Source organism: Mus musculus, chromosome 16 (assembly GCF_000001635.26).
Source record: "Mus musculus strain C57BL/6J chromosome 16, GRCm38.p6 C57BL/6J".
In the NCBI taxonomy this organism is placed as follows: Eukaryota; Metazoa; Chordata; class Mammalia; order Rodentia; family Muridae; genus Mus; species Mus musculus.
In genome coordinates this window covers 36,496,861-36,523,861 of record NC_000082.6, presented here as the reverse complement: position 1 = coordinate 36,523,861, position 27,001 = coordinate 36,496,861, and the positions used below count along the sequence as shown (strand labels likewise).

The window sequence follows — 27,001 nt, the reverse complement described above, 5'->3', positions numbered from 1 at the left end:
CAATAGCTCATCAGCACAGAAGTGTCTGTCTCTCTCCAAACACTTTCTCTTCCTAAGTATTCATCTGACAAACAGTTAACATTTACTGGTTAAGACATTGTGCTAAGGACAGGGCCTGAGTTATGGTTGGATTTAGTCTGAAGAAAGAAAGGTCAGGTTTTTTTGTAGGGCAGCTCATTTCTCCCTTCTTTCCATTGAGGTAAATGCTGGAGCTCCTATACAGGAGCTACTGTTCCCACCCATGGACGCTGGACTCCTAAGGACAGAATTATGCATGATTATATATGTGCTTATCGTCTGTATATTACCAGGTCTCTGTCCACTTTTATATTAAACTGTATAGAAGAGCATACATGGCAGGTCCAAATGATGAAGCCAAATATCCAAAACTAAGATTGGAGTCCAAACACTCGAGTGATCGTGGATGTTTGGGCATTTCTGGAGTTCATTTCATGGAAATTCATTGTCTCTGATTTCTCTTCCCGTGTGAAGTCAAGTGAAACTGGCTAAATGACTGTCAGAGTCTCTTAGGAGGCCTGGGAGTGGAATTTCAGTCAGGCTAAGGGCAGGGTTCAAAGCAATCACCAGCAGTCTAGAAAGCAGCTAGTCAGAGGTACAGCTAGGAAGGGTTTCTCCGTTCCCTAGGCTGCCTCTTTGCTCCATTTCCTTTGCTGTGCAGAAATCCCGTTGCCCTATTGGTGTGACCAGAGTGCCTGGAGTTGCAGCCACAAAGTTCTTCTCTGTGCCCAGGGGCCTAACAGTGTTTTCTGAACTTCTTCTTCTATCAGCTTTAGACTATTAAGTCTTAGCTTAAGGTCTTTGATCCATTTGGAGTCAATTTTTGTACAGAGTGAAAAATACTGATGTAGATCCATTCTGTGTACAGACTATCCAGTTTTGCCAGCACATATTGATGAAAAAACTGTCTTTTCTCCAATGTATACTTCTGACATCATTGTTTAAAAAAAGAATTAATAACTAGACCTCAAAATACTGAACACCAAACAATTAATAAACAGGCTAATGAAGTGGACTGAGAGTTCTCAAAAGATGAAATACAAATAGCCAATGAGCATATAATAATTTGTCAACAGCGCTAGCCATCAGAGAAGTACATATAAAAACTAAATTGAAAGCCTACCTCATTCCAGTCAGTACACCAGGCATCAAGAAAACAAGGAATAACAAGTATTAGCAAGGATGTGAAGGTAGGGCCTTTGTAGAGGGGGTGAGACTGCAAAATGGTCCTACCTCTATGGAAATCAGAGTAAAGTTTCCTCTAAATAAATAAATAAATAAATAAAAATTCTGCCATATGGCTCAGCTCTACCACTCCTGGGAATTTACCCACAAAGACCCCAGATCAGCATATCACACAAATACCTGCACATCAGTACTGCAGCAGTATCCACAAGACCAAGGCATGGAGACAACTTCAGTGTACAACTACAAAGGGGTGGACTTAGAAATGTGGTTTGTGTACACAATGGTATTATTTCAGCCACAAAAAGGATAAAGTCGGGGGGCTGGAGAGATGATGCAGCAGTTTGGAGTGCCTCCTGATCTTGCAGAGGACCTGAGATTCAGTAGCAAGCTCCCCAGCTGGGCAGCTCACACTACTTATTGTTCAGTTCCAGGGAAGTCAACGTCCAATTTCTGGCCTTCCTGGGCACATTTGCACATGGATACACACACAAATACACATACACACACATACACTCACACAAACACACATACACACCACATATACTCACATGCACACACATATACACCACATACTTTCACACACCACACATATACACACACACATACACACAGGCATAGACACCACATATACTCACACAAACACACACATACACACAGACATAGACACCACATATACTCACATAAACCCACACACACCACATACACACACACATACACTCACACAAACCCACACCACATATACACACAGACATAGACACCACATATACTCACATAAACCCACACACACATACACTCACACAAACACACACCACATATATACACACCACATACACTCACACACACACACATACACTCACAAAAACACACACCACATATACACACACCACATACACTCACACACACACACATGCACTCACACAAACACAAAAACACACACCACATACACACAAACAACACATACATTCACAGACATGCTCATTCTCATCAACTTAAAATTTTAAAATCTTTTTAAAGGAAAGAAGAGTGAAGTTATGTCATCGGCAGGGAAATGGGTGCAGTTGGATATACACATATTAAGGCACACATAAAGTCATGTATGTGCAAGTGACACAGAAGCAGAAGGAAAACTGTCTGGGAACAAAGGGAGCCAATGGGAGAAGGGGGGAGGAGACAAGTATGGAGCAGACTGTGCTCAAAGTCCATCCTGTACCTGTGTGAACATGGCTGTATGTGACCTTGGATAATACAAAAACTTCCAAGAAAGAGGTTTGTCACAGCTAGCCATGTCTAGAGGTTTACATGTGCTGCTGCGTCTCCGTGCATAGTATTACTGGGTTCACAGAGATCCAGCAACTCACCCAGAGTCCCACACTGGGACTGTAGAAACACAGTCAAAGCCAGGGCTGACTGTGAAAGCCTGCAGTGCCGACACTGAAAGTGGGTCTGAGAGTGGTGGTACATGCCTATAAACCTTGAGGCTGAGGGAGGCAGGACAATCTCAAGTTTAAGGACAGCCTGGGCTACATAGCAAGTTCTAGGCCAATCTGAACTACCTAGCAAGACCTGTTTCAAAAGCTAAAGAAAGTAAACAATGAAAATGAAGATTCCCTTACAGTGGGAAGGCAAGTCAGGAAGAAATGTATAAGTCCAGGTTAAAAAAAAAAAAGACTTTAGATGCCCTTGAAAATTGGGAGAATTGGGTGTGTTTCCAGGGGACTTAGAAAGAAGACTCTGCAGTGACCCTGATCATGAGAGGGACACGGAAAAAGCTTGTTTCGTGGTGGGTCCCAAATAATTTTCTGTAATAGGAAACAATCAGGGAGGAGCAAGTTTTGGAGGGAGGGGCGTTTAGGGCTTGTTAAGATGTAGCAGCTCAGGGGGGGGTGAGTCACATGAAGATGTCCAGCTGACAGCGTAGTCCTTGGCCCTAACCTGAACTTGAGAAAGATGATATGGAGCCAACATAGAAAAGCAATCAGTATTCCCAGGAGGCCACTGGATGTGGGGTCTGGGATGAACACAGCCCAGGCGTCTTAGCAGGCTGATGAGGTTACAGCAGAAAGGCTTCCCCAGAGCCAGTGGTGGTTGATCCAGAATTTACCAGAATCCTCACTCGTCCCCACTCTTTTCTGAAAAAGAAAATTGATATGGCCTTAGGTATATAGACATATAAAATAGTCACACAAATAAAATCTTTACTGATAATGAATCGGAAAGGAAGGTATCTAAAGCAATTATTAACTGTTTTTGCTTCATTCTGTTGCTGTGACTTAAAAAAAAATCTGACTAAAAGCAGCTTAGAGAGGCAGGTTGTGGTAGCACATGTCTTTAGCCCCAGCACTCAGGAAGAGGCAGGTGATCTTTGAGTTTGAGGCCAGCACAGTCTACAGAGTGAGTTCCAGACAGCCAAAGCTATACAGTAAAACCCTGTCTTGAAAGAAAGAGGGAGGGAGGGAGGGAGGGAGGGAGGGAGGGAGGGAGGGAGGGAGGGAGGGAGGGAGGGAGGGAGGAAAGGGAGGAAAGGGAGGGAGGGAGGGAGGGAAAGAGAGAGACAGAGACAGAGACAGAGACAGAGACAGACTGAGACAGACAGAGACAGAGACTTAAAAGAAGAAAGGGTTTATTTCATCTTACACTTGAAGGTCAAAGTCCTTCAGTGAGGGAGCTCAAAGCCAGGAACCTGGAAGAAACCAGGAAGGGTGCTGCATACCAGTTCCCTTACAGGCCCATAATTAGCTGACTTTCCTGTACAGCCTAGAACCACCAACCTAAGAACTGTACCATTCACAGGGGACTGGGCCAGTCTGTTTTGATCAATAAAAGACAGTCTCTCAAAGATATGCCCACAGGAAAACCTTATATAGCCAATTTCTAAAGCAAGACTTTTTTTTTCTCAAATAATTCTAGGCTATGTCAAGTTAACAATTTAAAGCTGATTAGGAGCCAGGCATAGTAGTGCACACATTTGATCCTAGCACTTGAAGCAGATGTAGGCAGATCTCTGAGAGTTTGAGGCTAGCCTGGTCTACATAGAAAGCTTCAGACCAGCTAGGCCTACAGAGAGATCCTGTATTTAAGAAAAGAATAAAAGAGAAAAAAAAACTATAGGACATTTAGTATACATATAATTTTAACATTTACTAAAGACAACAGCAAATTTGCATACTGATTTGAATGTACTTGTTTATGTTTACATAAATCAATCTCAGCTAAAAATTATGCTTCATCTTCAACATTGTCGGGAGTTCATTGATGTCTGATTTGTAAATGTCAATGCTAAACATGCCACTTCATATAAATATGTAGTACAAAATGGCAGAAGTATGATTAGAAACATCTCAGAAATTGTTGAAAATCTGCCCCAATCCCACCCAAGCCAAAATCCATTGAATGGTTTTCACTTTTTCAAAGCATTCAAATCAGCAACTCAAATGACGAAGTTAAAAAACAAACCTTCTGACAGAATACAACCTGAAAATACAATGTTTCAACACATGCCAACGGATGGCAATAGGGAAATAGAAAATGTCTGCTATCTGTAACTAAGCCATTATGTTTGTTTACGAGCAGAAAACTTTGTGTGTTCAATAAAACACCGCAGTTCATACCCACAACTGTCTAGAATCCCAAGCTAAGGCATTTCTGGAAAGCATCAGTTTGCCACCCAGTGGGATGGCAGGTTAGTGCCAAAGTACATGTGTTCTCAGAAGCAAGGTGGTGGTAAAATCACATGAGGCAGCCGGCTAAGCACTGCCAGGAGCACCTCAGATTCATCGTGCATTTGATTTAGAATTAATGTGTAGCCGATGCGTCTTCAGGAAATCTTTAAGGTTGCCATTTTCTCCTTTTAAAACTGTATGGGGGGCTCAGGGGGGGAGTGTTTGCCACTGTGCACATATTAAGATCAAAGGACAACATTTAAGAGTCCAGCCTCCCCTTTCAGTAACTGAACTCAGATCCTCAGGTCATCAGCGTGTGTAGCAAGCACTTTTACTCAAAGAGCCATCTTGCTGGCCCTTGTCAAAATTTCCAGGATCCCTCACATTCCATTGCAAGTCCCACTATGTTGTAACCCACCATTTAAGGTGCTACATTCATCTTAATGTTCATAAAAGCTTTGTAAACCATTATATTACGAACTGGAAATACAGACCTTCGCTAAAAGGGGACAGGGCTATCAAAATAAATGAAGAATGGATGATCTTTTCTGACATTTTTGCTTGGTTCGAGTCAGATTTAAACTTAAATGAAATTTGTTCTGTGTTTGCTATAGGAGCATATGGGTAAATAAAGCACCATTGGTATTTTAACTAAAGGAGCGGCTACTTCTGGGACATTTCCACCCACCATTCACGCGATGACTGGTTTACAGGCAGCAGCCTCAGAGCAGGCTGTGCATGTTGATGGCCTCTTTAGAACGTTGCCTCTCGGAACTGGATACGGTCCTTCTGTAATATGGGCAACTGAAGTTTTCCGTATCTTACATATAGTGCTGTAAAATTGTGATCCTAAGCCATGCTCCCCAATCTGTCACCCCTGAGCCCCTCTAAATGGAAACTCTGAGCTACCCCTGTCATCGGACTATAATGGAACATAGGCTTAGCTGAATCTACTTTGTCTCTTTTAGAAAACATCTCGGGCAGTCTCTACATGATGTCACTTCTCAGGACTCGAGGACCAACCACCCTACACCTCTGCATCGGAGAAGGCAGAAATGGACACAGAAGGGCCATGACTTCTCTTCTGTCATTAACCACTCTGTAGACATGTATCCCCATCAGAAGGCGTGAACCACACCGAGGGCTGTGGAGTTCTCGGGCCCCCAAACCACTAACACCTTTAACTGTCCCCTGGAGAGAAGGCAGAGCCATGGCATGGTTTGGCTACTGTTTGGCCCTCCTGGCTCTCACCTGGCACTCCTCTGCCTATGGGCCTGACCAGCGAGCCCAAAAGAAGGGGGACATTATCCTAGGAGGTCTCTTTCCTATCCATTTTGGAGTAGCAGCCAAAGATCAAGATCTGAAGTCAAGACCAGAGTCTGTGGAGTGCATCAGGTAAGGAAAGGCTGAATTGAGGGTATCTTCATCTTTGGATGATGATAGAAAAAGCTGCATGGGACCCAAAGCAACATTAAAAACCATCTCTCTCCTTTTCAAAACAACTGGTTATCGTGCTAAGGTTTATCAATCCCTCCTTTTCTTTCCTTAAAGAACGCTTTTCCCAAAAAGCAAAACCCCAAGGGTATAGAAAACACCAGGTCTGTCAAGGGCCAGTAATTTTGTAGCCAGAGCCTTCTCCTGTGTGACTTTTTAACCTCTCACCATTCTGCTTGCCCCCACCTGGAGCTACCTTCTTGATCGCGACCCCTTTAGAACGTGGCATCCAGACACAGACAGCTCCATAACGGGATGTGGTCAGCAGAGTATCACCTCACTTAGACAGGAGAAGCTCAGAGGCCATGAACTCATATTACATATGACTCCGCTTCTCTGAGAGTGTCACTTTCCCTCTGCACCGCAAAGCTTCAAGAAGGGACCCAGACTTCACCTTGAGCTTCATGATAGCTGGAAAGTGAAGGTCAACATTATCCCAACAAAACTAGATTTCTGTTTGTAAGGACAGCCAGGGACATTTTTCTCATGAATATGGAAAAAACTAAGTGTAAGACTGCGTCAAAGTTGACCATATCTTCATATGACCCACGTTGACAAGTGCTGCCCATGTTGCTCCTTACGGAACAGCCTTGCGGACGAACAAAATGCTTGCCCTGAAAATGTGTTAACGAGAGCAGAACCAGTTGAGCAGTGTTTTGTTTTGTTTTGTTTCTTAATAAAAATAACATTTAATGAATATTTTAAAAAATAATCTAGTATCTCCCAATAACCTTACAAGTTTGAAGCAACTATGTGGTGAAAGAAACATAAAGAGATATGGAAATTTTTACATCCAAGGTTAGACTAAGAGTTCTGGAAACCTGACTAGACAGTAGAATGCAATGGAACAGATTTCCCCTCCTGTCGATAAGTCTGAGTTGGGCCCACAACTCAGAGGAGGAGGAGCCAGCCTCTCTTGATGGCTTTTCTGCTGGACCCCGATTTGCTGAGTCAGCACATTTATCTAGCCTTCACCATCCCAAGCTAGTAAGAAAACTGGCACTATTGATTTTTTTTTTTTTTTTTTGCTTAAAATAATGTTCTTTTAAAAGCAGCAATGGTCATATTTTTAAAGCAAAAATTATAAATTAGCCCAACACACAGAATTTTTAAGGCATCTCCTACCCCTTTTGTTTGCAGTTCTTTTAATACTTGATACTTATCTACAAAAGGATCGTCTCACTTTCTGCTTTAACCTCCAGGAATGTCACAATCTAAATTTGTGACAAATCCACAAATCTGAGGTTATTTTTAGGTTCCCACATACTAATATCCTCATCTATTTACAGTCCCCTGGTGCTTTTTTGGGGGGGGGGGGACTTGCTATGTAGCCCAGAACTGGCCTCAAACTCACAACCTTCCCACTCCAGCCTGATAATTATATACCACACAGGCATATATCACCGCACCTAGCCAAGCCTTCAGTTTGCACCTTCACACCCTCACACCAGCTACTGCAAAGTTTATGCTAGAGAATGCAGCAATAAATTATTCAACTAAATACCAATAACAGTCATTTTATTATTGTTCCCTAATTCAAAGGGAATGCACTGTGCTGAGAATTTTTACCAATCTCCTGACATCTTTAAAGGCAGCCTAATAGGAAAGTGTCGTTCCTGTATTTACATGGAGGACCTTGAGCACATCACAAAACCAAAGGGTAATAGAGCCAAGATTCAAGCCCAGCTCTGACAGTCCTCACTCCAACAGGGTCTTCCACTGAGTCCATGTCTGTCTTCCAGGTATAACTTCCGTGGATTCCGATGGTTACAAGCCATGATCTTTGCCATAGAGGAGATAAACAGCAGCCCCGCCCTTCTTCCCAACATGACTCTGGGATATAGGATATTCGACACCTGTAACACCGTCTCCAAGGCTCTGGAGGCCACCTTGAGTTTTGTTGCCCAGAACAAAATCGATTCTCTGAACCTGGATGAGTTCTGCAACTGCTCCGAGCACATCCCTTCAACCATCGCAGTGGTGGGAGCAACCGGCTCCGGTGTCTCCACAGCGGTAGCCAACCTGCTGGGACTTTTCTATATCCCCCAGGTAATGCTACCTTCCTTCCTAAGACTTATTTTTATTACTTTAAATTATGTGTGTGTTTAAATATGTGCACAAGTGCAGATGCCTTCAGAGGCCAGAGGTGTCAGATCTCCTGGAGCTGGAGTTGCATGTGGTTGTGAGCCACCCAGCATAGGTCCTGGGAACCGAACTCAGGTTCTCTGAAACAACAGTACAACCATTTAACCTCTGAGCTATCCTCCACCCAAGTGACATCTCCTTAGATAAGCAACAGACTCAGGGAGCAGGAGAAACAGGTTTGAAGAGTTGCATGCTAGCAGTATCCTCTGGGGCTTTCCATAGACACAAAAGTAAGTGGGCACTGTTATCAGGAGCACTTGGGGTCTCTGTGACCTTTATGCCAATGAGACCGTCACTGTTCTTCCAATATTCTTTGTTTGTTTGTTTGTTTGTTTGTTTGTTTTGTTTTTTGCTTTTTGGTTTTTTTTGTTTTTTTGTTTTTTTGTTTTTTTCGAGACAGGGTTTCTCTGTATAGCCCTGGCTGTCCTGGAACTAACTTTGTAGACCAGGCTGGCCTCGAATTCAGAAATCCACCTGCCTCTGCCTCCCGAGTGCTGGGATTAAAGGTGTGCACCACCACGCCTGGCTTCCAATATTCTTTTCAAAATAACTCTAGCGTATATAACTCCACCTTTTTTCTCACTGTCATTTCCCATTCACTCCTTTAGCAGCTGGCCTTCTATTTTTACCAAAAGAAATAAGATCCTATGATGTAAGTCTCAAATCAAAATCAAATAAAAAATATTGGCCCCTTATTCTTTTTCCTCAAAGTCTCTTTTTCCCTATTTTCAGCTTTCGTTCAGGGGGAAATAAAGCCTGCTTCCCCATAATAGAGGAGCTTAATCACTGTGTCTGAAATGGAGCATACCTTAATATTCCCCAACAAATATTGACAGAGTGTATATGAACAGTCTCCATCCTGCAGGAACTCAGCCTAGGCGGGAGGTGGGTGCATTTTCAAATACTAATCAATCACCAGAGCAATTATTTTATAAGCATTGGTTCAAAGTTGTATTCCACTTCTCCCACAGCAAACTCTAAATGCCATTTTATTGCCTGATTTCTTCCTTTGGCACTATGGCTTATCAAGTCAATCTTTCTTTGGATTAATAACTACAGATCTATTACATCACTTTGTCACAGTGAAAATTGCAAGTAGCTTAAACATCTCTGGATAAGAAAATAGATAGAATCAGCTTGGTTGTGATATGGCCTTCAATTGTAAATTAAATTAAGGACCAGAGTTCAATTTTTTTCAGTGTTTAATATTCAAAACAATATTCAAAATTCATATCAATAAATTTCCATTTCTCTTGTTGCAAAAGGTCTGCTTCTTTGCTGAGAGCCTTAATCCTTTGCAGACTCATAACAATAGAGGCATTCTTGTCTTACACTTCCAGAAAGTAAAGATGTTCCACACAGGAAAGACGTGGCTTTGTCATGTTTGTACCAAAATGCTCTGACCCCGTCAGCATTAGTCAATGTGCTAGGCATGTTTACATCTGGGAGCTGGTGAAACAGTATTTTAAAAGCACTGTGAAGGGGAGTCGTCAGCCCAGCGGTAGAGGAAGGAAATGACATCAGGTAAAGAGCAGGAGGAGAGAGCTTCTCTTCTGCATGGCTAGAAGACAAGAAGGATATGATTGATCAAAGTGGTAAGGAGACTGCAGCTGCCCGGGTCTGGTGGAACTCACACCTTGAAACCCCGCAGGTGGAGCTCTGTGATTTTGCGATCAGACTGCTCTACAGCATGGGCGGGCTACAAAGTGATACTCTGCCTCAACTTACCTTCATGATGCATTTAAAATAATGCTGCAGAGTCTGCCTGCCAGATTTAAACTTGCAGCGCACTGATCACATAGAGAAACACTGTCTCAAAAAAAACAAAAACCAAAAAACCCAAAAAAAAAAAAAAAAAAAAAAAAAAACACCACCACCAACAAAGTTATAGAACTGATGAAGAAGAGGATAAAGAGAATGACTAGGATGCAGGTGATGATTATTAGTCAATCTTGAGCAGGCGTTCTTTTCTGTTAGAACTTAGAATCACTGAGGGAGCTGCTTGGGTCAACCCTGCAGAGCTCATGACCTAACAGGCTAGGATACAGCCTATCTGGAACTTCGATCCTTCCCCAGTGGATTGCACTGCAGGGCTAGAAAACACTGCTCTGTTCGTAGGGTCACAAGCCCAGGGCTGTTACTTATATGTCCATCGTGCCACCAAGTGGGTGTAACAAAAAGACAAGCTGGAAGAAACTGGGCCAGATGGTGGTCTAAATTTTCCATGTTGTTTTCCCCCTCTGTCAAAGAAAGTTTGATACGGTTTTAAAGGCTTTTTGTTTTGGGAGGACACTAAGTGACATTTGCTTGACTTTATAGGTTGTCTTTTGAAAACAGGTCAAATATTATATTAAGTGCATTAAGAGAATATTATCCACGAGAGATAGTATGAGTTATGAGTTTTAGTTTATATCCTTTTATAAACATTTTTGGTTCATTTTTCAAAAGTAAATAAAGAAGTGAGCAATGATGGGCAAATGTCAGAGCAAATCCCTAACTCTGAAGCCAGTTTCTTTTTCTTTCTTTCTTTCTTTCTTTCTTTCTTTCTTTCTTTCTTTCTTTCTTTCTTTCTTTCTTTCTCTTTCTTTCTTTCTTTCTTTCTTTTTCTTTCTCCTTCCTTCTTTCTTTCTTTCTTTCCTTCTTTCTTTCTTTCCTTCTTTCTCTCTCTCTTTTTTTTTAATCTACAAACAAAACTTTCAAAAATTAATAACGTGGAGCTGGCTAGGACATCTGTCACCCCATTACTCACGGGGATTGATTCACCTGATCTGGCTGACGAGGCAGGTGTACCTTTCCTCTCCAACCACTCCTGGTACATTCTTCCTCAAGCTGCTCACATGGTCAAGGAGGACCCCATCCCCACCCACTCTCGAGAGCGAATAGAGGAAGGCCAATGAGTGGAGTAACTGAGCTCCCCTGCTAGGACCTCCAAACAGGTTCTCAAAAATTAGTAACACAAATCACTTCATTTAATCACCTAGATCCTGAATTTCTATGGAACCAGGAGGGGATTATTCAGATTTTTAAAAAGTTGTCCCTTCATAGTATGGCCTCTAGATCAAAGCCCTTAGCAGAGTAGTTGCCTTTGCAAATCTGATTGAGTCTTTCATAGCCCAGTATCTTGGATATTTTTCATATTAAGACTCTAAATCAATGACAAAGGTACCTGTTGAAAATGTTTATTTTAAAAGATTGCCCAAATGAAGCTAATTATTCCCATTAGTAAGAAGTGTGTGAAAAGCATCCCTGTTGATCTCTTGGGCCTGTTTTCTGAAGAAGTTCCAGGGTGCCTTAGGGAACTAGAAAACACTGGCTGTTAAATGCTACTTCAGTTCCCAGAAGGACTCTATTAAGAGGAAAGCTGTCTGTTCATCAGAAGAAATGCTCTGATACCTTGGGACTCCCTAGCTGGTGAGCTGTGATGACTCCCAGGGGTGCTACCAGGGGCCCAAACAGGGGCATTGATTCTCTGACCCTTTCAGACATTAAGTGGATCCCGGGGAGAAGAGAGCCTGAGAATCTTGCTAGTGTTAGTCAGCTAGTCCATTGCCTATCTCCTGTGCAGTGATATATATATATATATTTTTAAATGTTGCAGAGTAAACAGTGATCTCTGAATATCAAAAAAATTCTGTCTCTGATGGACAACCATGGCAGCAAATGTGGACCTGCCTACAGTGCAGAGCGGGAACCTATTTTTTTTTTTTTTTTGCTTTTCTTATTTATTTATTTTTTATTAGATATTTTCTTTATATACATTTCAAATGCTATCCCGAAAGTTCCCTATACCCTCCCTCTGCCCTGCTCCCCTACCCACCCACTCCCGCTTCTTGGCCCTGGCATTCCCCTGTATTGGGGCATATAAAGTTTGCAATACCAAGGGGCCTCTCTTAACGCACTTCCTCCAGGCCTCCCTTTCAGCCTCTCTGAGACTCACATCAGAGTCTGGACAAGTCTTAGTCATCACCTGCAGTTGAGTAAACAAAGGGGGTTTAGGTGGTAGTTGAAGTCCTGAGAAGAAGCCGGGAGAAAGAAAGGTGTTTTTCTGGTGATATTTAGTGAGGTTCGTTATTGCTATTGAACTGTGGGATAAACGAGCTTTACATTGCTAAGCTTGATTGACCTAACTGAGTCTAGAAGCTAAACAGCTCTGGAAGTATACTGTAACTGGTGTTAGTTTTATCTAAAGAGCAAGGAAGGTAGAAGAGGAATGTTGGGAAATGGGAAGAGATAAAATGAGCAGAGTCGGAGGAGGAACCTCCTTGGGAGTCCTCGGAAGAGCCTAAAGTTTATAACTATAGGAAAGTTGATTCTCCCAGACATTGGATCATGGTCAAAGCATCCATAACAGAAAGCTGGAAGCTATAATGTTCATTTTGGAACCTGAGCCCAACAGGCAAAACATGTGTCAATTGAGCACATACATCTAGTATAACCAAAGAGGTACCTCAAAGGAAGCTGGAAGGCACAAGACTCCTTTAGAGAGAAGCACATTCCCTCTCCTCTCCCCCTCCCCTTCCCCCTCCCCTCCCCTCCCTGCAGGATGGCTGACATTATCCTTGGAACTGGGTGAGCACAATTGTAGCTGACGACGACTATGGCAGGCCTGGCATTGAGATGTTCCGAGAGGGGTTAAGTCTATTGCTAGTCGCAGTTTTGAGAGCATCGCCATTAAGAATCACTCACTAGGAATTAGGAAGTTTGCCAAATAAACTAACAGGTGCTTGGGGGTTCATGTTGGAGTGGAAGTGCCTGATTGTTCTAACACCTCCATCCTGCCCACATTGAACACCTTTGATAAGTGACATTACTTTAATCCTTGAGACTGGCCCAGCACCACACACTTACTCACTCATTCTAAGTTCTTGGTTCTTCCCAGGTGAGCTACGCCTCCTCTAGCAGGCTTCTCAGCAATAAGAACCAGTTCAAGTCCTTCCTCCGCACCATTCCCAACGACGAACACCAGGCCACCGCGATGGCTGACATTATCGAGTATTTCCGTTGGAACTGGGTGGGCACAATTGCAGCCGACGACGACTATGGCAGGCCTGGCATTGAGAAGTTCCGAGAGGAAGCCGAGGAGAGGGACATCTGCATTGACTTCAGCGAGCTCATCTCCCAGTACTCTGATGAGGAAGAGATCCAGCAGGTGGTGGAAGTGATCCAGAACTCTACAGCCAAGGTCATTGTCGTTTTCTCCAGCGGCCCAGACCTAGAACCTCTCATCAAGGAGATTGTGCGCCGTAACATCACAGGCAGGATCTGGCTGGCCAGCGAGGCCTGGGCCAGTTCCTCCCTGATTGCTATGCCTGAGTACTTCCATGTAGTCGGGGGTACCATTGGGTTCGGTCTGAAGGCTGGGCAGATTCCAGGCTTCCGAGAATTCCTACAGAAAGTCCATCCCAGGAAGTCTGTCCACAATGGTTTTGCCAAAGAGTTTTGGGAAGAAACATTTAATTGCCACCTGCAAGACGGCGCAAAAGGACCTTTACCCGTGGACACCTTCGTGAGAAGTCACGAGGAAGGCGGCAACAGGTTACTCAATAGCTCCACTGCCTTCCGACCCCTCTGCACGGGGGATGAAAACATCAATAGTGTCGAGACCCCTTACATGGACTACGAACATTTACGGATATCCTACAACGTGTACTTAGCCGTCTACTCCATTGCGCACGCCCTGCAAGATATATACACCTGCTTACCCGGAAGAGGGCTTTTCACCAACGGGTCCTGTGCAGACATCAAGAAGGTTGAGGCCTGGCAGGTAAGTCTCTCACTTAGCTAGTAGTTCTCTGTGTGTTTTAAAGCAGAATTGGGGTGGCGCAGAAAAGAAACATTATTTGCTTTTGTGGCTCGGTGACCCCAAAGTACCTGAGAGACCAACTTCAAAAAGGATTTATTTGGACTCATGGTTTCCAAAGGTCTAGCCTATGGAACATTTGGTCCCATGTGCTTGGGGAGGGCATCATAGCCATAACGGTATGTGGCATAAGAGAACTGTTCACTTCTTGGCCAACCAGGAAGCAGAGACAGAGACAAAGGCCTACTAGCCATTCCTCCTCCTCTTCTCCTTCATTCTCTTCCTCCTCCTGCTGCTTCTCCTCCTCCTCCTTCTTCTCCTCCCCCTCCTCCTTCCTTCCTCTCCCCCTCCCCCTCCCCCTCCTCCTCCTCCTTCCTTCCTCTCCTCCCTCTCCCTCCCCCTCCCCCTCCTCCTCTTCCTCCTCCTCTTCCCCTTCTTCCTTTCTCTCCTGGCCCTCAGACAGGGGGATGGTGCCAGCATCAGAGTGAATCTTTCCCCCTCAACTAGTCCTCTTTGAAGGCACATTCATGCTCACACCCAGGGGTAGGCCGCCATCATCCAGGTGATTACAAAAATTGCAATATCAAGATGAGAGCAAAGTAGGACATTGGATTCATGAAACCTTTTCAAACGTCTAAGAAACCGACTGCTGCAAAACTGGTGGTGTTTGATTACCTGTCCCTGGAAAGCTGCAGCTCAAATGCCAATTAGTCCCACATCCAGAACACCTAAAGCATTGCTCCTAAAAGTCCGCAAGTGTCTGGGGACTGCTTTAGTGTGGCTTGAATAACATCCGAGTAAAAGATATTTTCCCTTGTGAATAACCAGCATTTGTCCAATACCTACTGCATTCCATGTGCTTACAGGGAGGAAAGTGGTGCTGTGTGCAGACACTGGGTTTGCTGTAGGTCACTCTACCTGTACTGGACTGGCTGGCTGGCCAGCTCAGTACGAAGTTGGGGCACAAGCATACAAAAGGCATGCCAAACCTAAAACAGTAAATGTTTCAAAGGGGAACACTAGCCATAACTACAAAAAAAAAAAAAAAAAAAAAAAAAACAAACAAAAAAACAAAAAACAACAACAAAACAGGACTTAAGTGAAGGTCTTACAGGTGTTTTATGGCTTATTCATTTAAGTGTCCAGGAGTTTTTAATTATACATAGAAGTGACATCATATGTTTGTCATCTCATGAATTTCTGCAGGGAACAATCAAGTCTGGCTTATATCCTGTGTGACTGCTCATGTCTTGCATGTCAACTCTGGTTTTTCAATCAGACCATCTTATACCTTTTGTATGTTTTTCTCAGCTCCAGAATGGAGTAGAGAAACTGTGTAAGAATGGAATGAAGTACCCCTTGACTCCAAATCAAATGACCCAGCTTCAGCATCTCCAGGCTAGCGGTGATCTTAGGCAAGCCAAGACTCTAAGTGATAGCCAGTTCCTTGTAACATGAACTTATGTCTAACTGGCTGTCCACACAAGTTTCTTTTAAAAAATGAAATGAAATACGAAAGCAAGTCACAAACTTGCAAGCTATAAACAAATATGTGGCTATCCCAGTAATAATTTGTGTGTGGGGTGTATATTCATGTATGGGTGTGGCCATGTGTGTCACAAGCATGCGGACATCCGCGATCAACTCTTGGGTGTCTTCAGTAGCTCTCCACCTAATTTTTGAGACAAGTTCTCTCCCTAAACCTGCAGCTCATTGACAGACAATGAGCTTCCTGTCTCTGTCTCTTCCTCCTTCCCTCCAATGCTATGACCACAGAGATGTACCATCATGTCTGGCCTTTTACGTAAGTGCTGGAAACTGAACCCAGGTCTTCATGCAAGCATTTTAATGGCTGAGCTATTTTGACAGCCCTTGTTATGTGGGTTTCTTAATATACTCATAATTAATCTGTGGATAAAAATTAGAAGTAAAACAACTTTATATTCAGGTCCCTACCACCACAAACCTTTCAGTGAAAGATACTACAAAAAAAAAAAAAAAAAAAAAAAAAAAAAAAAAAAAAAAAAAAAAGAGCATGTAACGTATGTGCGTTAATGTAACACCTCCCGGGCACTTATAAGGAGAACTGTCTAGACTCATAAAATAAGTCAGGATTCACGGAGCCCTCCTTGAATGAGAAAATCTCCCTCGGACATCACTGCCAACAGAAGTTTCTAATCTTTGTGGGTTGCCCTGAGCCTCCTCTTCACATTGAACCTCTACCAAAAGCCTTAAGTTACAGTGAAGACCTCAGGAGTTATGCTTCAAATGCAAAATTTTAAGTAAGATGAATTAAACACCAATATCTGGGTCATAAATATCTCCTCACACCTATAGCCCATGAAAGGAAGACCTTGGCTCTTGAAAATGCTACAGGAGCAGGGTAAGGTGGGAGGGAAAGAAGTTTTCTGTGGGAAACTTGACTTTCCAGTAACTCTTCTCCCAGACTAGGAAGTAAGATGACCAGGGCTAAATTTGAGTCAGGGGAGGGACTACAGTTATGATTCAAGCTCATTAGTAATGTAATAGAAAACCCAAGCCAAACTGACCTGTGCAGAAAGGGGGAAAGGAAATTTTGTGACTAGTCTTGCTGCATAGCTCAGAAGTGTTCCCACCACAGGTGATTCCATCTCTGTCTTTCTGTTCCTTATTCCCTGGTTTGCAGCTTCTACAGTAGCTTTAAGTTCAAAAAGATTACAGAGGAGAGATGGGTGAGGACTGGAACATGGCTCCCAAGTGCTGAGGATGGCAGGCACGGGCACTTAGCTGACATGTTTCCCAGGATCATTACAGTCTCCATTGAGCCCCAGAAGCCTCCAGACTCTCTAAGATCTTGGCCGTGTCCCTCACTATCAGGAGATGTACCAGCAAGTAGAGACATCATTATGTGGGCCTAAATAGGTAGGAACCTGACACCTATATTCAGTCTCATCCGAGAATTAGCTTGCAGCCCAGTGTCTGCCATCTCTCAACTCTTTGCTCCTAAGCCACTTGCCCGGCACCATTTTTCAAATCCCATATTAATTTTTGATGCAGAAATCTCGTTTCTCATTAGCTGTTGACATGATATCTTTGTTTCTCATCTCAAGTCGTCTATGTCCCATGAGAGGTACACCCAAGGAGGACCCTGTTTTATTTCTAAGCACTATCCACCATGAACTTTTTTGTAAGAATTCAGTTTCTCATGTAAATCTTTTCTAGTCAGACTCTCACGTACTTCCATTCTGTTAATTTTTTCTTCCTCATTTTTGCTGGCTCCCTGCCAACCATAAACTTCTTTCATTAATGGAAAGTCCTACCTGTGCGTGGACCATTCCTGGCTTCTTGGCTCTGGCTAAATTCTACTGCCTTTTAGAATGTATGTAGATAGGGGCTTCCCACTGGTGCCTACAAGGCACACATGTTAGCTCTAGAGTCCTGTAGTGGGAATACCCTCAAAGACCACAAGATGGAAATATCACCACACAAAAGAAAGTGGAATTCTCAGAACCTGCGTGCATTTACCTTTCTCTGAAATGCGTGGTTCCTTCTCAGAGTGTTGCAAATGCACTGGGGATCCTGCTATGTCTCCATCCCCCCAAGCCCCCGACTTACTCATTCTTTTTCCTCCCACCACTTGACAGAGAAAACAAGAAGCAACATGTTATGCTGATGTACAATCTAAAGAAGAACCTCACATTTTCTTTTTCAGTGGAATTATCATTTTTAGCATTCTAAAAACAAAAGGATGCCTTCTCTGGGAAAAATACCTAAATACTTTTTTATGTTAATTGCTTTTCATTGACATATTCATTGCACATAGTGATGAGCTTCATAAAGACATTTTTATTCAAATAGGGCATGAATTTCGACCACATTCACCCTCCCTTACCTTCCCCTTTCTCTCTTCTCCTGATCCCCATTCTTTCCCAGACAATCTCACTTCTCTTTTATAGATGAGATTTATGTATCTGTATAAAATCTAGGATTCACAAATAAGAAAAAAAAATCAAGACGTGATATTTATCAAGCTGATTTTGCCTAATCAGATCATCTTTTATATCCATTTTCAGCTAATGACATAATTTCGTTCTTACCTATGGCTGATTAAAACACCATTGCATCCATAGGCAGGGTCATATGGTGGTTCTTCTTGCAGCTCTCTGGGGGAAATTCCATACTGGCAGTCATTGTGGCTAGTCTAATTTACATTCTCACCAGGAGCCTAGAGAGGTTCCCTTTTCCCCATACCCTCACTAGCTGTAGCTCAGTGGGCGAGAACTTACCTAGCAGTCATGAGGTTTGTGGCTTCAAATCCCAGTGCCAAAAAAAAAAAAAAAGAAAGAAATGTTTTTGTGTGTGCCAGGAATAATCAATGTAAAGACTCTTAAATGTGAAATGATTTTCACTTCTTTCTTCCCCGTTATGTGACTTAAAGGTAAAGTATTATGCAGAATATAAAGTGCTCTAATATAAAACTTACAAGCCCGTATGCCAAAAGAGCGACTAAGGATGCTTAAAGAGATGAGTTTGGGCCTGGAGTGATAGCTCAGTGTTTAAGAGCACCAATTTTCTTCCAGAGAACTGGGTTTCAATTCCCAATACCCACATAGCTCACAACTGTCCCTAACTCCAGTTCCGGGGAATGTAATGTCCTCTTCCTGCCTCTGCACATGGTACACAGACATGCATTCAGACAAAGCATCCATACACATACATTTAACTCATTGGTTATTTAAAATGAGAGATGGGACTTAGATGGGTGTAGAGATGACTCACACATGCCTATACACCACATTCACACCAAAAAAAAAAAAAAAAAAAAAAATCTGGCTGCTCTGATCCACAGGACCTGGGTTCGATCCCCAACACATAGATAGTAGCTCTCACTAGTCTGTGGCTCCAGTTCCAAGGGATCAAATGTCCTCTTCTGGCCTCCTGGAGGAACCAGGCATACACATGGTACGCAGACATGGATGCAGGAAAAATATTAATACATTCAAAACAAAAATAAAAATTGTTAAGAGAATAGTGGGTTCATCTACTGCAGAATGTACCTGATTATCTCAGACTAATTTAAGGCTCGGCAGGCATTTTTCTTACACCGGTGTCGGCAGGATCAGGGTTTTAAACTCCTTGGTGCAATCTAAAGGTTCTGTGAACTTATAATACACTAGAAAGCTATGTGGGGGGTGGGGGTGGAACAGGATTTCAGGGCAATTGCAGGACAAATGAGAAAGCTACAGCGCAGAAGGCTGCAGTCAGATTCAGCCAAACCCCTAGTATAAAAATCCAGCATGGCAAGTTCTTTAGTGGAAGCTTGAAAACTTTGAGGATATGATTTTGGGGTGTATCCTTCTTCCATGTTAGGAACATGGTTGAAATCACCAGCCAGAACCAACAATGACACACCTGAAGCCAGTGATGTTCGTTGGTTTGTATTATCTGTCTATGCGAAAGGTAATCAGCTAGTTATGAAATAATATCATTCCAACTCTTGTCCCCATCTTTGTCCCTACTCCTGGACACTGTAGAGGGTAGTGGACCTAAGAGAGAAGAGAAGCTGTCGGTTGCTTGCTGTGTGTCTTAGTCATTGTTTGATTTCCCGAACAAAACATCATGACCAACCAAGAAGCAAGTTGGGGAGGAAAGGGTTTATTCAGCTTACACTTCCATACTGCTGTTCATCACCAAAAGAAGTCAGGAAGGGAATTCACACAGAGCAGGAACTTTGAGGCAAGGAGTGGATACAGAGGCCATTAAGGGGTGCTGCTTACTGGCTTGCTCCCTCTGGCTTGCTCAGCTTGCTTTCTTGTAGAACCCAAAACTAACAGCCCAGAGATGACACCACCCACAATGGACCCTTCCCCCTTCATCACTAATTGAGAAAATGCCTTACAGCTGGATCTCATGGAGGCATTTCCTCAAGGGAAGCTCCTTTCTCTGTGATAAATCCAGCTTGTGTCAAGTTGACACATAAAACCAGCCAGTACAGTGTGTTAAGAGCCACAAAACCTAAACAAGAGGAAAGAAATTGATGGCTCTAGTTTTCCTATTACATATGATATTATTCAGAGCTCTCAAAGAAACAGGACAATGGGCTATGGATATACATATGTGTATTTCTGGAAGATGAGAAGTCCTTAGTCTACAGGCTAGGGACACAGGATGTCAGTAGCACGGCTCTGCTGGAAGACCTTATAACTAGAGAAGTCAAAAGTTCAACTCTCAGCTGAAAGATAAAATCCTGAGATCCTGGGAACACAGCTGTTGGTGAAGCCCTAGGGTCCAGAGCATGAACTGACATCCAACAAAAGACGAATGTATCCTCAGTCTTGGGGCGAGAGGCCATGTTACTGTCCATATTTGTTTTCTATGATCACGCTAAGGTTACATGGTGTCTACTGACAGAAGGTGTGGCTCTTTCCCACCAGGCTAACTGGACTCACATGCTAGCCCCCTCTGAAGCACATTAGATGTCTCATCCAAATAGCACTTTACCAGGTTTGTAGGTAATCAGCAACCCAGTCAACACACACACACACACACACACACACACACACACACACACACGAAGGATTCTTCAAATAAGAATGATGTTTTTTTTTAATTCATTTAATAAGGAAATTGTATTGACCCCTTCACCTTGGACACTGCACCAGTTCTATTGGAGGCAGTGTGGAGCAGCAGAAAGGCATGTTTATATCCCAGCCCTAACCTTTACCAACTGACTTTTGCAAGTTGCTTAGCCTTCTATGTTCAGTTTCATTGTGTATTAAAGGAATCCACAGGGTTGTGAGGCATCAGTGGAGCTATATTCATAGACACTTTCTAATCTCCTTTAATGGCAAAGCCATAGCTGGCAAGTGGAAAAGGCAGTAGCAACCGTAGCATCTTCCATGATAAAGTGATCACATGCATAGGAGATTGAGGAAAGGGGCTGCTGGAAGCTTCCTAGAGAAGTTTGAAGAATGTTCATCTGAGCCATGAAAGGTCTTCAGCCAGAAGTGGGAGGAGCTAGGTAGCTTCAGCCAGAAGTGGGAGGAACCAACTAGACTTAGCCAGAAGAGGAGCCAAGTGTCCTCAGCCAGAAGTGGGAGGAGCTATGGCCATAACACAGAGGTCTCAGGGTCAGAAGAGGGAAGTTCTGAGAGCTGCAGGCGGAGACTGTTAAAGACCAGGGAGCTGTGTGCTCCAGAGGGAACGATGAAGGTGAGCACACAGAGATGCCTTTTGTAAAGGAAAGTAGGAAAGGCAGGTGCACTCTTAAAAGGGGGCACATGTGACTCCTTCTAGTCAAGACTGATTGAAGAAATAAGTAAAAATAAAGACAAAGATGATGAAGACAAAGACTGACGTCCACTAGGGAAGGCTCAGAAGAAAATGAGAGGCACAACGCCTTGGTGGGATTCATTCCCCACTAGGTTTGAGGATGGTTCTGTCTGGTTGCAGAACTGGCTGGTGTGGAAGAAACATGCCCTGTTCCTTAAGGTCCTGGAACAAAAGCCAAGACATCCATAGGAGCAGTAAGGACACTGAGAGAGAGAGAGAGAGTGGACCATAAAAAGCAGGCCTGGCGAAGCAGCCAGGAACATGCCTGAAGGTGAGCAGGTTTCCACCGTGGACTTCTGCCTCCGAACATCTCTGAGTTCATATGAGTAAATGCAGGCAGGCCATTCCTGGTCTCTGTCCTTACAACAGATGCAAATTTTAAAATTCAATCAATGCAAGAATATGTTAAGGAGCAGCATCAGCTCTGTGAGGTTCTCCTGGGGCCCTGGCCAGGCCAGCAAGGCTTGACATAGTTTGTGACACACATCAGATATCTGTGAAGAACTGGTCAGCGTGGCCCAGGAAACCCATGGCCATATGAACTTACACTAAACTTTTTCCCAGTATCTAATTAGATACTGGATTTTTAAGTACTTTTAAAATAACAATAAGCTGGGCATAGTGTTGTGTGCCTGTAATCCCAGCACTCAGAAGACAGAGGCAGGGAGATTGTGGTTTCAAAGCCAGCCTGGCCTATGTGGCAAAACCATATGAATGCTCCCACCAAAACAAAAGAAAAAAAAATCTATGAAAGTGGATGTCACCTCTAGATGTCCTCTAATCCATAGGCCAGAGGACTCAGTGCTCAAGCTGAGACACTTTAGCTAACCCAACCAGGCCTCACGACACCTCAGGCAGGAAAGTGGGACCTTCAAGGGACAGGGGTTCCTGAGGTACCGTGGAAATGAGTGCGTCATATTCCTGACTGGACCTGTTTGCTCACTTGGTGCCTCTGTAGCATAGAACAGGACTGCATCAGACTGTGGTGTTACAAGCTTAGGCTTATGATCCAGGACAAAGTGCTTCAATTTTCTGTACCACAATTAATAAAATGGGGAGTGGAGCCAAGCATGGTGGCACATGCCTTTAATCCCTACACTCAGGAGGCAGAGGTGGTTGTATCTCTTAAGTTCAAGACCAGCACAATCTACAAAGTGAGTTCCAGAGCTACACAGTGAGTAAGACCCAGTCTCAAACAAACAAACAGGGGGAGTGGGACAGGCGTTCATGTTATTTTTGTGGTTAAATAGTATGAAACACTATGGACCGTGCCTCAAAGGCAGTAAAACAATATTTAAAACTTTAGATGACTCATATGTAATAGTAATTACTAGCTTTTTTTGTGTGTGTGCAAGGCCTCTGTTGACCCCTAAGATCTTGAATAAATTCAAGGATATGTCCTGACTGTCAACAGTGGTGCCCAGGGCTCCACCCACAGTGTCTCTGTTCCTTCTACTCCACACTGAATTTTGGCAGCAAGACATCTCTAGAGACTCAAAGACATAGGAGATACCAGGAAGGGCCTGGCCCTGCTGGTCAAGGTTTTACAAGGTCATGATGAACCTAAAGAGGCTTTCATTTGATGTGGTCAGGGAAGACGTAGTCTTTTCTCCTCCCTATCTTCAAAAAAGTGTTTCTTACACCACTTACATTGTGGGTAGTCAATAAAGCATATGGCTTACCAGAGCTACCACAGGCACAGCAAGGAAAAGTAGAGGAAGACCACTTCTTCAGTTTCATGTTTCTTTCCTTGCTGGAATGAGATATTCACAGCACACAACCAACATAGCCACAAGTAGCTGTCCACAGTTTTTTTTCATTCATCTCTGTTCTCTTTAGGTCCTGAAACACCTACGGCACCTGAATTTCACCAACAACATGGGGGAGCAGGTGACCTTCGATGAGTGCGGTGACCTGGTGGGGAACTACTCCATCATCAACTGGCACCTCTCCCCAGAGGACGGCTCCATTGTGTTCAAGGAAGTTGGGTACTACAATGTGTATGCCAAGAAGGGAGAAAGACTGTTCATCAATGAGGGGAAGATCTTGTGGAGTGGGTTCTCCAGAGAGGTATGAGCAAAACGCACCATGTCAGCATTATAGACAGGGAACTGTTGGCTTGGGAAGGTGTTGGGATTCATCGCAGGCCCTTAGGATAATGCTCTTTAAAAATTTATTTATTTATTTATTTATTTATTTATTTATTTATTTATTTAATGTATATGAGTATACTGTCACTCTCTCTTCATGCATACCAGAAGAAGGCATTGAATTCCATTATAGATGGTTATGAGCCACCATGTGGTTGCTGGGGATAGAACTCAGGACCTCTGGAAGAATAGTCAGTGCTCTTAACTGCTGAGCCATCTCTCCAGCCCTATGGATAATGTCTTTTCCTAAGTTCCCCAGCTCTGGGTATCCAGGGTTCCCATGAACTATAAGAGTGTTTTAGTGATGAGAGGAAGCCCAGGAGCCTGAGCTTCATGACTGACCATGCTTTTGACTCCCTGGCTAGTCATAAATTTTCTCAGGCATTACTTCCCCCAACCAGAACAAAATGTTTAAGCAAATATCTCTCAGGTCAGTGGCTGTCAAATGGCACTGAAGGAGACGTCCTACCAACCTTGTATAGGGGATTCAAGTTTGAGATGAAAAGGGTAGCTTTTTAGGTTGTCACAGTGACTTGGAAGTAATAATGGCTTTCAACATTTGGGGTTCAGGGATGCTAAATGCCCAGCATGCATGAGATAATCTTTGATAGCATTTACCATCCACCCCAATCTCCATTAGCCATGTAGGGATGTGAGTCCAAAATACCTGGGTGCTTTAGATCGAGGACATTTAAATAGCTCCAGGCTGACCCACACAAAAATCAAAAGGGCCATTCATTCTACTTTGGGAGCCCCCCTAACCAAGAGGAAGATGCTTATGACTCTAGCCAAGATGTCCTGCCCATATGTGAAAGCCTGAATAATAGCCAGAAGTTCACTACTCAGTGAAGATACTCATTAAGGAAAGACAAAGGATATGTTGAGCATTCTGGGTGGCTGTATGCTAATGTACTGCTCAGATTTTTTTTTTTTTTGTCAAGTTGACACAGCTAGTATCATCTGGAAAAGAAATGAAACCTCAATTGGGAAAAAGAAATGCTCCATCAGATTCACTTGTGTTTAAGTCTATGAAGCATTTTCTTGATTTAATGATTAATGAGAGAATGCCCAGCCTAATGTGGCTGTTGCCACCCTTGGGAAGGTAGACTTGAGTGGCATAAAAAAGCAAGCTGAGCAAGTCAGGGGGAGCAAGCCAATAAGCATCACCCCTCTATGGCCTCTGCTTCAGTTCCTGCCTCAAGTTCCTGTCCTGGCTTTCCCTGATGATGAACTGCAGCCTAAAGGAAGGAAACCATTTCTTCCCCAGGTTGTTTTTGGTCCTGGTGTTTCTCACAGCAACAAAAGCATAACGAGGCTGCTAGAATAGAGCAAGATGCAGAGCCCCAGCCCCTCTTCAGAAGCAGCCTCAGGACCAGGCATCGTCTACAACATCCCGGGAGTCTGACTGAGATCCACTACATTGCTCTTTGTAGTGCCTTTCTGCTGAGCATTTTGAACTACTTTTCTTGATATGACCAAAGGAAGAGTCAGCCTGTTCTTATTGCCAAATTGCTATTATTTTGCTGTTTCCTGGTCTGTGGGATGGCTTCACCATGGGGAGGTCTCCTGGGACAGTGAATCTCATCCACAAGGAGCAAGTCCTCACCTCAATTACAGCCTGTGTCAGGACCTTCTCAGAATGGAGGTTTTGGGATTCCACAGGTTAAACTCCTATGCCCACTAATTACATTGTTGTCTGCTTTTCAAATGACTGGAGCTGCTATTGTGTTATCAGCTTATCATGTGTCCTCATTATCTGTCATTGGGGTGTGACCCATCTCCCCTTCTCCTTGGAAGCTATTTCCTGTACAGTTCCCTGTAATCCTAATGTCCTCTATCAGGCTATGGTCATAGCAGGATTAAACATTAGTAAATGTGTAATAGAGATAATCCTTATAAATATAGCCATCTATGTCCCTAACTAGTTGACAGAATTATAAATTAAACTTCATTTTTATTTTATCAAAATGTGATCTAAAAGCTAGCACACAATAGGCATCCAACAAATCTTGGAGTCAAACTCACTTCTGAAAAATTTGTAGAAGCAACTACAAAAATACCCTGTATATTTAATTCTGAGTTATATATTAATAGTTTCTTAACAAATCTCCTGAAGTTGCTACTGAGATCAAGCAGAATCTAGGACTTCCAGTGTGCATTTGATTCAAACCATCAAGTCTGTCCACACTTGTCCTCACCACCTACTGCTTTTACAAGAAACAGGATCAAGGAGCCCGGCTCTCTCTCTATCTGGAATGGCCAAGAGTTGGCCACACCAGTCCTTATACCCACACTCCTCACTTGGCCCGTGTCAAGGGAGTTGTAAGACCTTCCCTTGATGCCCCAATTCTAAACCTCTAACTTTTATGCTCTCTGCCATCAGGTGCCCTTCTCCAACTGCAGCCGGGACTGTCAGGCAGGGACCAGGAAGGGCATCATTGAGGGAGAGCCCACCTGCTGTTTTGAGTGTGTGGAGTGTCCTGACGGCGAGTACAGTGGTGAGACAGGTAAGGGATCAGCCCCTCACACACCCTGTGCAGGACTTGGGCTGCCTCGGGGGTCAGCAAAACCCATGGGAGAGCAAGACAGAGCTGGTGCTTAGAGCCACTGGCCTTCTAGGCAAAGCACTCTTAAGCATTGCATCCGCTGGGCAGGAGGCGAAGAGAAAGGCCTCATGGGTATCGTTTTAATATCCCAGGTGTCTCTCCACCTCCAACCCTACCGTCCAATAGTGTGTCCCTTTTCTTAAGGCTCCGTGGCCCTAAGTGGACATAGTGCCATCTGCTCCAGCTTCAGAGTCAAGGCTGTGACAGATTGTCTCTGGGTCTATGTGCACAAGTGCACAGGTGTCAGAAGAGAATATTAGGTCTCCTAGAACTGGAGTTAAAGATGGCTCTGAGCTGCCATGTCAAGTGCTGGACTCAAACATGAGTTCTCTGCAAGAGCAGCAAGTGCTCTTTACCACTGAGTCATCTCTCCAGCCCAGGCTCAACTTCTTCTGAAAGAGAATCACAATTAGACCCCTTATGGGGCTGTGAGAGTTAAACAAATTAATATTAAGATATATACATATAATATATATATATATATATCTTTGACCTTTGCACAGTGGAAGTACTAGATACATATTGGCTATAATTCATTCTCTTTCAGCCTGACCACAATAATGGCCTCATCCTTCCCTCCATCTTAGGAGTGAGGAAACTGGGACTTGGAGAACTAACCATGACCAAAGT

General features: G+C 43.5%; 1 protein-coding gene across 6 annotated transcripts in view; it reads left to right on the top strand.

The window, feature by feature from the left end:
* Window positions 1-27,001, top strand: part of Casr (calcium-sensing receptor) — a 71,557-nt gene that overhangs the window by 38,280 nt on the left and 6,276 nt on the right. For 5 of the 6 annotated variants that reach the window (XM_006521730.2, NM_013803.3, XM_006521731.4 and 2 more), the window contains 5 exons: window positions 5,834-6,260; window positions 8,102-8,408; window positions 13,384-14,268; window positions 23,455-23,685; window positions 26,149-26,272. In XM_006521730.2, coding sequence (XP_006521793.1) covers window positions 6,076-6,260; window positions 8,102-8,408; window positions 13,384-14,268; window positions 23,455-23,685; window positions 26,149-26,272 — 1,732 coding nt within the window. In that variant the 5' untranslated portion in view covers window positions 5,834-6,075. Of the gene's footprint in view, window positions 1-5,833; window positions 6,261-8,101; window positions 8,409-9,340; window positions 9,390-13,383; window positions 14,269-23,454; window positions 23,686-26,148; window positions 26,273-27,001 lie in introns of those variants that run through there. The other variant, XM_006521735.2, reaches the window with a different exon arrangement.